The 17,856-nt window shown below is 41.8% G+C and overlaps 1 protein-coding gene across 1 annotated transcript in view; it reads left to right on the top strand.

Moving 5' to 3' along the window:
- Positions 1 to 17,856, top strand: part of HACD2 (3-hydroxyacyl-CoA dehydratase 2) — a 43,606-nt gene that overhangs the window by 8,865 nt on the left and 16,885 nt on the right. Inside the window, exon 3 of the mRNA XM_077830059.1 lies at positions 299 to 317. Coding sequence (XP_077686185.1) covers positions 299 to 317 — 19 coding nt within the window. The remainder of the gene's footprint in view (positions 1 to 298; positions 318 to 17,856) is intronic.

The raw sequence follows: 17,856 nt of genomic DNA, 5'->3' as shown, positions 1-17,856 counted from the left end.
AGTCATATGCCTCTGTGAGATGGGTTTTTATCCCCATTTTACAAGTGGGTCGCCAATAAAGTAATGGAACTTGCTCTATTCTACAAAGATAGACAGTGTCAAAGCTGAAATTTTATGGCCAGTATTTTTCTGGAAAACTAGATGTTAACACTTGAAAACTGCAGCAAGTAGTGGGAACTTTGAAAGACTCCCAGTTATAGTAGTGTTAGTGGATACTGTTCTGATAAAGCTAACTGTTTTTAAAATGATTAAACATGAAGTATCTCTGCTATTGATTTGAATTTTCTTTTTGTTCTAGATTCTACATTGTGCATTGGGTAAGCTTGGAATTGATTTTTCTGTTTTTCTCATGAAAAAATGCTGTTTTAATTTTTTTTTAACTAACCATCATTAAATTTGTTACTAATATTATGGAGTAAATTCCCAGTTTCATTCTTGCAAACTTTTCTGGCTTCTGAATGCAGTAGTATTAATTTCAGTTGTCTCCTACTAAAATATTATTTGGTAAATATTAATTCTAGTTGACAAAGAACTTTAGAGAAATCACAATTTTAAAATTTGGCCAAACTAAAAGTAAATAATTACAAAGAGAGATAAAATAACTTAATGAACACTTATATAGCCTTTCATTGACAGTGAATCTTGAAGTGCTTTATCAATGCAGTACAGAACTCCGCAGTCATTTCCTTAATTTACCCATCTTTGATTCTTTGTATCACTCTTCCTTTCCCAAAAACCCTTCTTCATGTAGGAAGCTAAAATATCAGATGACTGTGAGCATAATTGCAATCCCTGACTTCTACTACATGATCCAAAACAGAGTCAAGACACACTATCTTTTTAGAATTTATCTACAGGTTTTTTTGAGTTTTCTGACATTTAGCTGCAATTGGTTATCTTTGAACTGGGAGGTAAATTCCAATAGAATATAAAACTCCATGTATTTTAGATCTTATTTGATCCAACGTTCTGTAGTTATAGTAGCGCAGGAGGGTCACTATAGGGAAAGGTTGCATCAATACATCTGTTTAAAAGGTGGAGCTTTCAAAGTCCTCTAAAACTGACATGGTTAGTTGGATTTCTTTGAAATTTGGTACATCTCAGGAGAGTGCCACATAGGGTTAGAGAGCCAAATCTGGAGTAAGTTGATCAAGGGGTTCCAAAGATATAACCTTCCTTTTTCCCCCCCAAATAGCTCTATTTAAAAAAGCTTCTAGGTGGGCTTTTTTTGCCCAGAGCTAGAGCTCAAACTATTGATGTGATGTGGGTCAAAATTGTGTCAATGTGCGAAGTTTTACCTGAGGTAGTATATGGCACCTACTAAATCTTTGGGGGACCCAAATTAATGACAGTATTTAGGAAAATCTACATGTTTTTTTACACTATGCATGCACCCATACAAAAAAACTGCTAGAGTGTTTTCATTCCTGCCATTTTATATGCTTTAAATTCAACTCTTGTAAGTTTTGCAAAATCCTAACAATTCCTCAGATTGTTTTGAAATTTGATGTGCCATGTGGGAGTGTGGGGTAACATTAGTAGTCCAAAACCTGGTTCCTTCTGCAGCTTTGTACTCTTAAAGTGAGAGGTACTAATGACTTAATGAATCAGAGACCTCTTAGTGGCTATGAACAAACATTTCAATTAACATATAAGGGTATATCTACACTCATATAAGGGTATATCTACACTCAAACATCTCAATTAACATATAAGGGTATATCTACACTTAATACGCTTCTGTGACGCTGCTGCACCTCCCTGAGAGATGGTAGCTAGATCAATGGAAGAACTGTTCCATTGGCCTAGCGTCGTCTACACCGGGGGTTAGGTCAGTATAGCTGCACCTCTCAGAGGTGTGGATTTTTCACCCCCATGAGAGACGAAGCTACACCAAAGTAAATTCCTAGGATAGACCCAGCCTAAGAGAAAAGGAGACTTGGACTGAGTGGCTGGAGATTGCTGCGCTTTGTGAGTAACGGGTGGCATTTCATTTTGGCGGGACTATAATCAAAGTATTTGGAGTGGAAAATTAGACATGTGAGCAAGAGGAGTAGGGTAATGGGGATGGATGGTAGAAGATGTGAGAAAGTTTGGGGACTCAGGTGAAGTAGGCCTGGCACTCCCTGCTCTGCCAGTGCATCCCAACCTTCCTAGACCCCAACCCCCTTGTACCCCACATATCTGACAGTACACCCCACTCTCTGCACTCCCAGCTCTGCCAGTGCACCACAATTCCCCTGCATCCCAGCCTGCCTACACTCCTCTGTTCTGCCAGTGCACCCCAACCCCCTGCGCCCTGTCTATGCTGGTGAACCCCGACCCCCTTCACTCCCTAGTTCTGCCAGTGGAACCCAACCACCTGCAATCCAGCCCACCTATAGCCTCCAGCTCTGCCAGTGCACCCCTCAACACTGCATGAAACCTATTAATAAATGTTTGAACATTGATTGGGAGAAATTGGAGAGTTCACTGCCGACCAGAAAAGTGTACTGTATGGCATAAACATTACAAGCTCTGAGGCCTCACTGTTTCTCAGAAATGGGGTACATCTATTGGACAGGGGTCAGAGATTCTTTCTCTCAAACATAAAACTATCAGTATTTTGGAACAGAAACCCTGCCTGCATCTTCTGTCACTGGCCCTGCCACAAACTTGGCCCATCAACCATTGTGAAACATGACCAGGAATACTGTACTGTTGTAATGTAGTTGTCCTGTGCTCCAGGCACTACATGGAGTCTGGTTATGTGTGTTTGGAGCGGGGGAAGCTTGTGGCAATAGAAACCTTTATATACCGGGGAGTGAAGACTTCAGAAGGATGTGTTCCCTGTTTGTGGTGTGGAAGCTTGGGTACAGTAGTGGGAAGGGGCCAGGTTGCAGGACGGAACTCAATGAATGGATCATGGGTGTGGCTTGGGAGGTGTGCCGAAGCAAGGCTGGTGGGCACAGTTGGGATGTGTGTGGGTGCGTGTTGGGGGCAAAAAGGCTGGCTCACTATGCTAATTGCAGGACATATATACAACTGCCTAACTGACTACTCCTAACACCAACATTTATTTTCCTATTTAAAAAAGCTAGGAAATTCATTGGCAAAAAGCTGCATTAATGTAGAGGTAAGGTTGTTTGGTGGTATGTCTTTGCCTTGCAGAATGCTGAGGTGAGCAAAACTCAAACTTCTGAAAAGCAGGAACTGCAGAGTTAAAGTTGCCCATGCACCCTTAACTGCTCTCCTTCAGCAGTGCTCTGGGACACCCCATTAACACACACATCTTTACTATTCTATCCCCACAATTGCTGAAATGTACAAGCTCTTCACTTCCTTTTACAACCCATTCACTGTCAACCACAGGATTCCATCAAACACTATTAAAGGACAAAAAGGAAAAAAAAAAAAGGTTACCCACACAATCTTTCCTCTACCCTCTTCAAGCAATGCCTGTTATATTAATTAAATGGGCATAATCTATTCACTGTCCAACATTACAGAGTTAAATGATCTTGGGTTTGATATACAGAGACCTCAGCCGCTTAATACTATGGCAAACACACTATACAACTGAGACCAAAGGTTAGAAATTTATTGATTGAAACACACACACGAAAAAGAATAAAAATGAAGTAAAGAGTATTAGAACTGAAACTGATTATTTAAGCAAAACAAATTAAATCAAAACCTATCAAAGGCCTTTCTGGAGACAGTGAGTAAGATAGTTTAAACCCTCTTATTCAGTCAAACAGCCCATCTTGGTAGGGTAGAAAGAGTTAGTCCTATTCAATTCTGAATTCAGAATAATAGTCTCATTCATGCCTTAGATAAAATAAACATACCTAAGAGAGAAAAGATAGGATAGTAAAGATGAGGGATGATGGCTTTTGTTATGTTCTCAGGATACAGGGTGGCTGGTCAGTCACAGATGGATGCTTTCGAGCTGGCATGTCGGCATGACAACTGTTGTTCTAGATGCTGGATCATCTCCCTGATCAGGGACATCCATTTGGTTGGTCTGGTCAGGTCCCTCTCCTTCACTGGTCTTTCTCAGTCTGGGCAGACCTGAAAGGGTCATGTCATCTCACCATCGCTGGTGCCAGTGGAAAGCAGAGAAAGAGAGAGACAGGACAGGAGAAAAATCTGGGGGTCCAGAGAGAAGCACACAAGGGAAGGAAAGTCAATGCAGGATCTCACATGTATCAGGTTGGAGTCCTCGCTCTGATGATGGTCAGGCATCCCCACTGGAGTTTCTAGGTCTGGTGTTATGGTAACAATCATTCTGTCACAGCTGCAGTTATGGTAAAAAGTTCTCCCTGTCTTCTCCCCCAAAGTCTCTATTTAAGAATACTCCCCCCCCGCCCCAAAAAAAAAAAAAAAAAAAGGGAATGATGAGCAAAATAGTCCATCCACCAATTAGGCCTAATTTCTGGCATCCCAATTTTGGTTTCTTGATTTCCAGTGTTTTACTCCTCTTGTTTACTAGTCATAATCTTAAAATAATCCTTGAGTGGTATGAGTAAACCCTTTTTGTTTAAATTAATTCAGTATTTCTGTCTCCTCACATCTTTTCTTAAACAGTTTTATATGATAGATCATTGCAACAATTCATGAACCTTTTACCCATTTTTCAACAGTTGAGTTTACAGTTCGGGTAAATTTGTATGCCCAATTATAATTGGGAATCCCTCAAAGTCAAGGATGATTGTCTTTCATGGATTGTCCATTTCAGATTATCTGTGGGTCCACTGATGGCTGGTAAGGCCTATTCTGGAGCTGCAGACTCTGCCACATTGCAGACATGTTTCCCAGCAGGGTGGTTGAACCTGAAGTATTGATTTGGGCTATAGCCCGCTCTTTCTTTCACTTCCGTTTTTCCGTTATATGTAGTCGCATTTGATTCTCGAAGTGCTGAGTTCCCTGCCTCAAGCAGCTCCTCCATTGTTGTTGGTCCTGGGTTATACATAAGGCTACATATTTGTCACGGAGGTCATGGAAGTCACGAATTCCGTGACTTTTTCCACCATGGCAGGGCTGGAGCAGCTGTCAGGCCGGGGGTGCAGCAGTCCCCTGAGCAAGGGTCCCCAGGGTCCTAAAAGCAGCTGGCTGACAGCGCTGCTGCAGGATCCTCCCCACTGATCAGCTGGTCGGAGGGTGCCCGGCAGGACCACCCCTTCCCTCCCCAATCAGCTGGTCAGGAGGGGGCCCCACAGCAGCCACTGGAGCAGCGTCCTTGGGGCAGGAGTACTCTGCCCCCTCTCCCCCACAGGAGCCTGCCCAGCAACTGGCTGTGGACAGCGGTCTCCCCACTCCCGCCCTTCAGAAGCCCACCCAGCAACCAGCCTGTGGACAGTGCCCCATGCAGGAGCCTGCCCGGCAACAGGCTTGTGGACAGCTCACAGGCAGGAGCCGCAGCAGCAGTTCCTGGGACTCTGAGAGAAATCTGTCACTGAGAGAAATCAGCCCCCCACAGCAGGAGCTCAGGCATTCAGCCCCAGCCAATTGTCAGCCCCCCTGCCAGCGGGGCTAAGGCAGTCAGGTCCTCAGGGGCTGTTAGCATTGGTAAGTGGGGCTTGGGCAGTCAGCCCCTGGCTGCTGGGCTTCCACTTCAGCCCCTGGCAGCAGGAGAGAGAGTTGGGCCCATGTCTTAGTTTCTGCCCTGGGCCCAGACCATTCTAGGCCCTGGTTGTTGCTTAGCCACTGTTTAATTATAAAAAATCTTATTGAAGATTTTTTGAAGAGCCTCTGCATAAGGTTTAGCTGGCTGAGAGAAAAAAATGGCGACGCCAAGTACACTGAAGAGCAAAGTGGCAAAAACCACTGCTAAGCAGAGAAGTAGTCAATACCCAAAGGGAACATTTCATGTAAGTGGCGGGTTGATGTTTTGTACAGCATGTATTGTTCCTGTAGATTACACATGAAAAGGAAGCTGTGACAAACATATAGAAAGTGCTTTGCATAAACGTAAGGCACAAGAGTTTGAAGCAGGCCTGAGCGACAAAGCCAAACTACAAAGAACAATGAATGAGCTATTTACTGTAAAGACCAAAGAACAGTTGCATCATAGGACAGAAGTTTACCGACTCACAGAGGCTTTCTGTACCACTAACATTCCACTACATGTCTTAGACAACCCTGCTATGAAAAGCTATCTGGAAAGCTCCCTGAAAAACATTGGTGTTATACCTACTTTGGATCATCTCCGAAGAGAATACTTGCCAAAAAAATTTGAAAGACATGTCAGTGACCTGAAAGAACTGCTGAATCAAGGTTTTGGAATTAGTTTCATAGCAGATGAAATAACTAATGCTGAAGGGCAGCACATATTAAATATCCTGGAAGTGCCTTGTTTGTCTTTTACAGACATCAAGCTGACAAGGGAAAGGTAGTTTGGAATTGAAGTCTTTGCTAATAGAGTGTGTATGTTTGGAGACTGTTAACTTTAAAACGGTGAGTCATACAGTGGTGGAAACAGTTCAGAAATATGGAATTCCTTTTGATAAAGTCACTGCTTTTGTCACTGACAATGCTGCGTATATGAACAAAACCTGGGAACAAAGCCTCAAAGAGCCTTTTCTGAATGCGGTTAACGTAACGTGCACTGCACATCTTCTCAACTTAGTGGGCGATATCTGGAGAAAAAAATTTGGAAAAGGAAATGAATTGTCATTGCTGTAAAACGTGCATTCACTGCCTTCCCTGCCCGCAAAGCACGGTTCTGTCAATCATTGCAGGGAAAAGTGCCTGCAATTCTACCTACCCCAGTAAGCACAGTGTGGAACAGCTGGTTTGAAGCTGTCCATTTTCATACCAGCCACCTGCAGGATTATGTGGATTTTTTTGAGGGGGAGTATGAATGAAGCTGTAGTTCATCTGTTGCAGATGTGATCATGTTAAATAAATCAATGGAAATAAAAGCAGATATTGCAGCAATTGAAGCATTTGCACCAAGAATAGTGGCAATTCTCACAGCTTATGAAAAACCAGAAATCAGATCATATAGGGTGGTCAATGATTTGGCCGATCTTGCCAGCTGGGCAAAGTCCTTTAGTGGCACGACTGACCACCCTTTGCGACAACAGTGATAAAACTGAAGCCTACATGACTGGTTCTGAATGGTTTTGTCAACCGGCTGCCAGTTTTCTTAAAGCCTGCCGAGTGTTTGATCCCAATCAGGCCAAAGTTCTTGACCTTGTATCACTAAATGTATTTGGGTCTATTCCCATGTTTGAAGACAATGAGATGGCAAAAGCCAAGTTTTGTAGCTACAGCAGTGCAGTTTCTGAAATGAAGTGTCTTGACATTCTGGAATTTTAGTGCAACTTAAAAGATCACGTTCCAAGTCTGGCCATAATAGCTCTGAGGTGTTTATCAGTGCCTGATAACCGTGTGGACTGTGAGAGATTATTTTTGTCTTACAACGATAGCTTGTGAGATGACAAAATCAAAGATGACGAGCTGTCGATGTACAACATGCTATTTCAGAATCATGGAAAGCTCTGTTAAAAAATGACCATTTTACACTCTAACAGTTAATCAGGTCAGTAGTTAACATTATATAAGGTTTAAATAGGCAATTTAAAAGTTCTGTAGTGAAAACTGTATTACTATGTGTACATTTCCATGATTTTCTTGTTTTTCCCACTCCCTCTCCGTGATTTTAAATAAAAATACCCATGACAAAAACTTAGCCTTAGTTATACCAGGGCCATGAGTTGATGTCAATATTGCATTTTCTCATATTAGCCTTGAAGACATCCCTGTAGCATTTTTTTCTGCATTTGCCTTGGCCGAATTGAGAGTAGAAGATTTTTGTTTTGGCAGTCTGGAATCAGGCATCCAGACAATGTGGCATACCCAGCGAAGTTGATGATAAATAATCATCGTCTCCATGTTCGTAATAGTCGCTTGCGAGAGGATGTTGATATTTGTGTGTCTATTGTCCTACGTGATTCGGCGAATCTTATGCATACAGCATTGATGATACTTCTTTAGCACCTTAAGATGTCTCCTGTATGTTGTCCACGTTTCAGTCCCACACAGTAGGGTGGGATCACAACAGCTTTATAGACCATGAGTTTAGTTTTGGTTCTGATGTCTCAATCTTCAAACATCCTCTTTCTCAGATGATCATAGCTTGACTTGTACATTTGAGCCACTACTGGATTTCTTCATCAATGCCAGCTGTCTATGAGAGGTGGCCTGGCCTCCAAGATATGGGAAGTGCACAATATTCACTAGAAAGCTATCATAGATCTATATTGCTGGGGCTGGGAATTGTGCTCCAGGAGCTTGCTGATGGAGGACCTTTGTTTTCGGGGTGTTAAGTGTTAGTCCCGTTTTCTGATATGCTTCAGCAAAGATGTTCATAATTGCCTGAAGATCCGTTTCTGGTTGAACGCACACTACGGCGTCACTAGTATACTGAAAATCAGTGACTGAAGTCAGCGATGTTTTGATTCTGGATAGGAAGCGGCCAAGATTGAACCAGTTTGCCATCCTTTCTGTAGATTATCTGCACTCCAACGAGGATCTTATCAGTGATCAAATATAGAGCATTGCAGCAAGGAAGATGAACAGTGAGACAGCCCTGTTTGATGCCTGTCTTAACCCTAAGGGAGCCATAGTAGGTCCATTACAGAGGATCACTGCTTGCATGTCATTGTGAAGGAGATGAAGAGTGGTGACAAATTTTGGTGAACATCCATACTTCAGAAGGATTTTCCACAATGCTTCCCTATTAGTGGAGTCAAAGGCCTTTGTCTGGTTGATGAACGCAAGTAGAGTGGTTGATAGTGTTCTCTACATTTTTCCTGCAGCTGGCGAGCAGTGAAGATCATGTCAATAGTGCTTCTAGATGGTCAAAACTCTCACTGAGATTCAGAAAGAATGTCTTTGGCAAGAGGAAGAAGATGGTTCAGGAGAAGTCTTGTGAGGACCTTTACTACAGTTGCTACCAGAGAGATTCCTCTATACTTTCCACAGTCAGATTTATCTCCTTTCTTGAAAATCGTCACAATCAGAGCATCTCTAAATTCATCTGGGATTTTCTCATGGTTCCATATTTTGAGAACAAAAGTGTGTAGCTGTAAGGTGAGTTCATTTCCCCCCTACTTGTAAATTTCTGCAGTGATTCCATCAACTCCAGATGACTGGTTGTTCTTCATCTGCATAATAGCTCTGCACACTTCTTCCAGGTATTGGAGGTATTCTGAGTTCACCTCTGATCAGGTATTGTGAGATGAAGGTGAAGACACTGTCATCAACCGCAGAGTCACTATTGAGGAAATCTTCGAAGTGTTCCTTCCAGTGTGCATTGATGGCTTCAGTTTCTTTGATCAACTCCCATCCATCCTTAGATCTCAGGGAGTTTGGCCTCAAAATTCATAGGCCATAAATAGTTTTAATGGAATTAAGGAAGCCCCAGGGGTTTCAGTGAGAAGTTTAAACTCATTCAGTTTATTCAGCCATCATCTGTTCTTTATGTCACAAATTCTTTTTCAGTCCTGTACCTTTGCTTGTTGGTGAGCTGGCTTCTTTTGCACAGAGTTGATGTTCTGCCAGACACAAAAGTCATTGTGTTTGTGATCGGTCGAGTCTTGTATTTCCCAATCATTATCATCAAATCAGTCCTGTTGTTTCCTGCCAGAGAACTGTAGTGTGTCTTTGCAGGCACTGAGGATGCTGGATTTGGGGGCAACCCAGGTGCTGGTGACACGTTCCGGTTATCTTTCTTTTAGATTTATCAGTTTTTCGTTGAGGCGTTGGCAGAAGAGGTTACGCTTTCTTGGATCTTTGAGTGCCTTTATGCTGATTTTCTGTCTGCATCATTTCCGTTGAAGCTGTCGTTTAGGGGCCAGTCTGCTGGTCATGATCGCGCAGATGAGGTGGTGATCAGTCCAGCAGTCGTCGCTTCCAGTCATGGCTTGAGTAATGCAGGTGTCTTTGCAGTTCTGAGCCTGGACAATGACATAGGCAATCAAATGCCAGTGCTTGGAGTGTGGATGTTGTGACGATGTCTTGCATTGGTTTCGCTGGCAGAACAAGGTGTTAGTGATAATAAATTCATGTTCTTCACATTTGGTAAGGAGGAGGATGCTGTTTGAAGTGATCTGTCCTACACCTTCCTTGTCAAGTCCCATCTGACTCTAGCATTAAAGTTGCCAAGAAGGATGAACCAGTCTGTCACTGGTACACCAAAAAAGACTTTATCAAGGCTGGTGTAGAATTCTTCTTTGGCATCATCATTGGCATCAAGTGTTGGGGCATACACACTAATAGCAGTAGCCTATTGGTTCGCTGCAATTTCAATCGAAGAGTTATAAAGTGTTCGTTGATTCCAGTAGAGAGCTTGTTAAGTTGGTTGACGAGTTCAGTTTTGATGCCAAATGCTTCACGTGTTCCTTTCCAAAAGAAGATACATTCACCTCCTTGTTCGTTAAGCATCCCCTCTCCTGCTCATTGGGTCTTGCTCAGGGCAGCGGTATTGATGTCCATATCGACTAATTTCTTGGGCCACAATTGTGGTAAAATGCTCTGGACAATCAGTATTAGGTTGGTCTATGAGAGTCCTGACATTCCAAGTCCCAAATTAGATTAAATGATTTTGCTGATTTCAGCCACTACAAAATTATTCATCTGGATGTGGTAGTCCAGACTAGAGGTATGAGGCACCTTTTCTAGTCCCTTCCCCATGTGGGGTGAGCAGAGCAAATCCTAAAAAGAACTGCTCAGTCACAGTTACAGTTGCCAAAAATGCACTCCTGCCTCACCTGAGTTCTTAACAACCATTTTGTAACTGCAGCTTCCATGCCAGTTTATGACTAGGAGCTCCCAGACATCACAATCCTGCTCGCATTGCCATTAGAAATGGCTGAAGGACTTTGAGGTATGTGCTGGTAGGTGGTGATACCATGAAAGATGTCTGTGCATGGATTCTTTTAATGTGAAGGAACCATTGCACACCAGTTTCCCCACAGATTCTTGACAAGATCTTAATCCAATAGCAATGAGACCAAGACAACTGGAGATACTGCTGCACTGTAGCCTATATTCACCTTTACAGCCATTGAGGATATTAGTGTCGACCTCTGCCTGATCTGCCATTAAAGATCTTACTCCCAAAAGATTGAGGGCTAAACAGGTTTATCATAATAACGGCCTGAACTTGCCATGTCACAGCACCACTGGAGGGCACGTGTGGCTTTTCAAAAGGGACAACATTGCCATCTGCTGTCTCCACCATTTTCTGGTGGTGCTGCTGCTTGGTCCACAACTGCTTATTTGTCAGAGCTACCTCTGCTTATTTCGCAGCTAACATTCACTGAAGGTTGTTGTTCCACAATCCACCACTTGTGGATGTGCTGGATAACAGTGCAGCTTGGCAACCAGCCAGTTATCACAACATACTTTAATATGCACATACACTGGCCCTTGACACTATAAGATTCAGGAGGGTCCAGATTCTGGTATAGACTGACGCACCTAACCAACTCCCCAGAAAGAATACCACACATGTACAATTTAAGAACCACTCTAGTCTTTTACAACTACCTTTCCCTGAGGGTATGTCTACATTTTGAGGTGGGAGGTGCAAAAAAAAAAAAAAAATTAACGGTGTAGCCAGGATAATATGAATGGTGGCTTTTGATAGTGTCCAAGGATGTACCCAGAGGGTCCAGATGGGTTTGTACTCATACAGGTAGCTCGAGGAGAGCTAGCACGGATACATCTGAGTGAGCTGGAAATCACACTACCTAGCTCAAATATAGGCATACCATTACTCACAGAATACACTTAACCATCACTAAAGCATTAAAAACTGCTTATGCTCCATTTCACTGCTGACAATACCCTTTGTAATAAAAGTCCTATGCCCTGCTACTGACGTAACCTACACAGTCTGCATGGAAATGATGCCTACTGCATCCTGAAGAGACAAATGCACCTCTTCTCTTTCATCAGATGCATCAGAGGGTGCAAAACAGCGATCTCCTCATATCACAGTCTTAGCTCTGTCACACACCTCAAAGTAATCCACAGATCTCAAACACCTCAGAGCTAAATATTGCCTTCATAATTCAGTACAGCTACACCTGACGTTAATCCCATTCACTTTACCTTTAGTGCATGCAGATGATAATTGCTTAGACTGTTTTATTCCCAGCTCACTACTGACAATGCTTTTTTCTAATACCTCTCCGTCCCCCCGTGCATATTGTATCCTGAATGTATACATGGAGCTCTTATCTGTGCTAACGCACTGGAGGATGCAAAACAGATTTCATCATATAATCATAGCTCTGTCACCTCAAGGTAATCCACCCATGTATCACAAACACGCCTTTACCATGCGGGTCCAACTGCTGCCTCCCCCATTTAGTGTAGGCATACCTAACACACTCCCTGCACTTGGAGTGTATCCAAATAATTCCCGTTGTTTACTGCAAGCTTCAGAGGAGCAGGTGGAAGGTGATGTGAGCAACCTTCCTTCCCCTCCCTTTTTGTCCTTTAATGGTGTTAAGTGGAATCCTGTGGGTGAGAGTGAGTGGGTTGTAAAAGGAGATGAAGAGCTTATAAATTTCAACAACTGTGTGGTTGGCAAAGTAAAGGTATGTGTGTTAGTGGGGCATACTAGGGGATAACTGAAAGAGGGGAGTGTTAACTTTGTATTTCCTAGTTTTCAGAAGTTTGAGTTTTGCTCAACTCACTGTTCTGCAAGGGGACGACACCACCAAGCAACCTTAACTCTTCATTAACTTAGTTTTTTTTTGGTCATTGAATGTGGAGATGTATTTTAGAACTGGGCAAGTCACTGTTTATTCCAGATCTTACCAATAATAATCTTGCTTTCTTCAGTGGGACTAGTTGGGTGAGTAAGGGTTGCAAGTTCAGGCCCTAGCATATTGTCTCTTCTGTACACTGACAATAACTTGCCTAATAGAAGCTGTAAACTCCATATCAGTAGTCTGGATTTCAATGCATAAGTACTAGTAGAATGTTTCAGTGTGTCCGGAAGTGCATAGATCTACAAACCCCCACCTCACATGATGACAAGAAGGGCATTTTTTGCAATTGATTCATCTTTGTGCTGAAATTTTGCTACTTCAGCATTTTTATGTGTTACTCATACAGGCACTGATCCTGCAAATACTGTACTTAAGCACCTGCTTAACTTCATGCCCTATGACTATTTCCATGGAATTGCTCACAGTGTGTGTAGTTAATATGTCTGTAAATCTTTGCAGAATCAAGGCCATAGTGTGAAGAAGCCCACCTATGCTGCTCTGCCAAATCCAGATGTTTATTTTTAAAACTAAATTACTTTTCATAAAGAAGTGGGAAATTCTGCATTCAGAAAGTTCCTCTTGTAATTTGAAATACAACTGTCTGTTTGGTTCTTATTCAACAAGCATTCAAAGACAGGGTCAACCAATAGAACGTCCTTATGATTCCAAGTCCACAAAACTACAAATCTGAAAACAGATAGGTCCCAGACACTATCTAAGCATCCCCCCAAATTTAAAGTATTTCCTGATGCTAGCATCACATCTCTGTTAATTTTCTGGTTTTAAAATGTATTTTAGGATAACCCAATATTACTATTGAAAAGTTGAATTCAAACATTGATATCTAGCAGCAGAGGGCAGTCTAATACTGTTTAATGCAATAGTTTTTGGCTTTCTGAACAATCGTTGCTCCAAAAAAACTGGGTCTATAAAGGGCAATCAGTAAACCATGCATAGCATCTTCGAGAAGTGAAAAGCTAGATTTTTTTTCAAATTAGTGGAATTATAGAAGAAAATGTCTTTAAAAGAATAGATCTTTCCCTACCCATTTGCGGGAATAATACAGTTTCTACTTTGGACAAAAAAGTCTTCATTAGAAGAAACATCTAGATTGCTTTAAAAGGGCTGGTACACTTAAGCAATCTGAATTTTTCTGTTCCAGTGAGGGTTTGACAACATTTTTTATTAAATAATAGTGGTAACTGTACAAACCCTTCCTGAATGAAACAATTGCTTAACTTTTAGCTTAATTTAGTATAAGTACAGTAGTTGCTTACAGGTTATAAAGCTGGTCCCTAATTTGAGTATCTGGTAATTTTATAGAATAAATTATTTGTATTCTGATAAGACCCTGCAGTATATTAGATACTGGAAATGTGCACATGAAGGCAAAGTCCCTGCACTTAAAAAAGTTACTAGAAATTAGTTATCAGGAGGCTGATAATGTTTGGATTGTCACCAGCCACTTGATCAAGATAGCTGACTTTGTCTGACTTTCTGTCCTGAGTTGAGGAATATCCTTCTTCAGAAAACAAGCTTTTCTTTATTTTAGTAAAAATTACAATTTCTAATACCTGTTACCATGAATAGATACATTATTTCTTAACAGTATGTTAGTGTTCAGTTCTTTTAAACATGTAATTATTATTCAACAGAATTATTTTCCGGTGTCATTCCTCTGTAAAGCAAAAGGGAAGTATTTTTCACAAGCTTATTACACTTTGTACATAAGAATTATCTAGCCCAAACTGGGATTTAACAGTTTATTATCATAAATCACTGGATTATATTTAACCAATGTTGATCATTTCAGGGAAAGTGATTGCAGTTATAAACTAGTAACATTAATAACTCTCCCAGATTAACATAATTTTCTGCTGTTACCCCAAGGTGATCAAACACTCAATTGCTCTCTCTCCAAAATAATCTGCACTCATTTTAAAAATGATCCTTGTTAGTTGGAAAATTTAAAGTGAAACAGGATTTTCTTTCAGAAGTATTCATAAGGATTTATAATTCTTTCACTCCTCTTTTCTGCAATCTCTTACAAAGGCTGGTCTTTATATAATCTCAAAACAATAAGTGTTGATTTATAAATTAAACCGTTTTGCTTAGGTGTCTAATACAAAACATCAGCACTATACTATTTGTGCTTGTTCCCCCAGGCTTCTCAAACCAGACCGATCTATAAATGGCTGCTGATAGCAGTATTCACAGTTCTTCTCAAAATGTCTCTTGGATGATCTCCAGCATGTCCTGATTTATCCCAGTTTCTCTTCATTGTGCTTAGGGGACACTCCCAGTACTCTACATCCACTGCAGCCTTTTTGCAGATAGCATCTAATTGTACTTTCTGGACTCGTATTGCATTTTGCCCTGGAGCTCCTTTCACAGAACTATATGTTGTCAAATAGTATTTATTGAATTTGAGTTGAAAGTTCAGTTTAATAGTTTATGGCAATCTGGGGATTACATGGAACACTTCCTTGGAAAAACTTTAGACTTGATTGGTCAGATGTCACGCTTGCCTTTCTCCCCGAGATTCTTCTGTCTTATGGAGCTTGCCTGCCTTAGAGTTCAGCCATGCTATGAAGTTGATTACTGTAAACTGGCTTCCAATTCCACTGAGCCGCACACTGCTTTCCCTCCAGTCCCCAAGTTTTGTGTGTGTTTAGCAACTATTCCTGTTGGTCAGATCAAATTCCCTAGCTATGTTCTTAGCTGTCTTCAGCAGGGCTTTTTTGGTGCACTTTACATCACTCTTAAAGAATCAGTTGTGGGCTTGTCTGTTTTGTTACAATTAATTTCAGTTCATCATTCATTAAATCCAGCTGAGACCATCATATGGATTCTGAAAGTTCACACAGTGGAAAGTACATCCCACGATTGCATCTTATGAGATTTTCAGCAGAGTGATTGCTACTAGCAGAATGCTCAAATGCCAAGTTATATACTGAATTACTTGCAAATATTTGACTTGTGTATGGTAAGAACTGTCTTATCCTGTGTGCCTTCAGAAATCATTGCATTGTTCTTTTTCAAGTTTTAATTCACTCTTTCAGCAGTGTCAGGATTTCAATGATTTCATTTGTTACCAACAAGTTTTTATTTGAAATTTTGAAATTTGCAAATTGTGTGGTTGTTTTCCTTGGTGAATCTGTATTAATTTTGACCATTCTAATGTGTTTGAGCTTTCAGTCTCTTTAGTTCACGTTACTCCACAAGTCCCATAAACTTATTAGTCCACAATAAAATTTTTCAGCTCTCTGTTTAAGACACTGTTAGTGTAATGTCCCAAAATATTTTCAGTGAACACAATGGCATAGTTCTGCCTTCACAAGCAGTGTTTTCACTAATAGCTTCAACTATATCCTTGGCTGTCTTTTTTCCCTTTGACATCTGGAAACCTTTTAGGGTATGTCTACACTGCAATTAAAAACCCACTGCTGACCTGTGCCAGCTGACTTCGGCTTGTGGGGCTCAGGCTAAGGGACTGTTTAATTGAGGTATTGTCCTTTGGGTTTGGGCTGGAGCTGGCTCTAGGAACCTGCAGGGTGGGAGGTGAGCTGAAGAAGAGCTCTGAGTAAGCTCAAAAGCTTCTCTCTCTCACCTACAGAAGTTGGTCCAATAAAAGATATCCTGGGACCAACACCACTCCAACAACACTGCATATTATATATGGAAAAAGTTGATGGCACTCATTAACACCTTCCAACATAAGACCCTTTAATATCTCATTTCTGCCCATCCTCCCAATAAATATTAACCCTGAATGATTTATCTCCCAGACAGAAAAAAATAATAATGGTGGGTTGAGGAGGGAGAATGGGGAGACCCTGAAATGGGGGAAGGGGGAAAATGTGAACATAAACAGAGCCACTTGCATGTGGCAGAAGTGGGATGGGGGGTACACAGCCCCGTGGATGAAGGAGAGGTGAGGGGGTAAAGGGAGTTCTTGAAATAGAGGGGATTGAGAAGGTGGCACAAAGGGAGCTGGTAGGGGTGGATTGGAGGAATGCAAGGAGCCTGTGGTATGTTCATTGAGCTCAGCTTACAGAAAGCGTGTAAGGTTTGTTTGTAAGGTATTTGATAACTCTGGTGATAGGCATCCTGGAATGGATACGTTAGAATAGAGGGTAAAGTTGTGTCTGTCAGGAGGCTTCATAGGCAATGTCTCTATACTACCACTTAGGTCGGCAAAACGTATGTCGCTCAGGGGTGAGAAAAGAACACACCCCTAAACGATATAAGTTTCGCCTGCATAAGTGCTGGTGTGGACAGCACTATGTCAGCGGGAGACGCTCTCCTGCCAGCATAGCTATGGTCGCTCGTTGAGGCAGTTGAGACATCTCTGAGAATTTAATACAGTAGAACCTCAATATTTACAAACACCAGTCTTATGAATGATCTGTTATAGGAATCATATTTCCCATTTGAGGGAAGGGGGGGACACACAACAAAAGTGAAGTCTGAAGAACAAGTCAACATCCCTTCACATTCTGATACCTTCAGTGCATTGGCAATCACTTTGCAGTCATTTGAAGGACAAGGAGAAAGTGATGCAGTGCATCAGACTGCAATTATTTATGTGCTGTTCCTACTGTAACTAAGATGTTTCATTTTTAAAAACTCAGTCCCTAAGTAGTTCATAAAATAGGGGTTTTATTGTAACAATGTCAGTTGAGTGTTTTGCAATGTGATCACTCACTTGAGCTAGGCTGGTGGGATCGGTGCATTAGTGGCTATTTGCCCCACTTCTGCCAACCGCCATGTCTGTGTGCTGCAGAGTGAGTGTGCCAACAAGACACAGCGCTTCTCACTCCACAGTGCGCACACTGCAGCGGGGGCAGCAGGAGCAGGCACATTCCACGGCTGGCACTGCACTAAACCCCATGGGCAGGAGACAGCAGCAGTGGCTGCTAACTCAGGTTCGGAGAAAAGGGTCGAGTTGGGTTCAAAAATGACTTGACCCTCGTTGTGTCAGGTCGGGTGGGCTCAGATCCAGTTTGGGTCCAAGTCAGGCCTAGTCTTATGAACAACAGCGAGGTAAAAGAGAGAGTCTGTCGCATTTGGTATATGG

Source organism: Eretmochelys imbricata, chromosome 11 (genome assembly GCF_965152235.1).
Source record: "Eretmochelys imbricata isolate rEreImb1 chromosome 11, rEreImb1.hap1, whole genome shotgun sequence".
Taxonomy (NCBI): Eukaryota; Metazoa; Chordata; order Testudines; family Cheloniidae; genus Eretmochelys; species Eretmochelys imbricata.
This window is presented reverse-complemented; position numbering and strand designations above follow the sequence as displayed.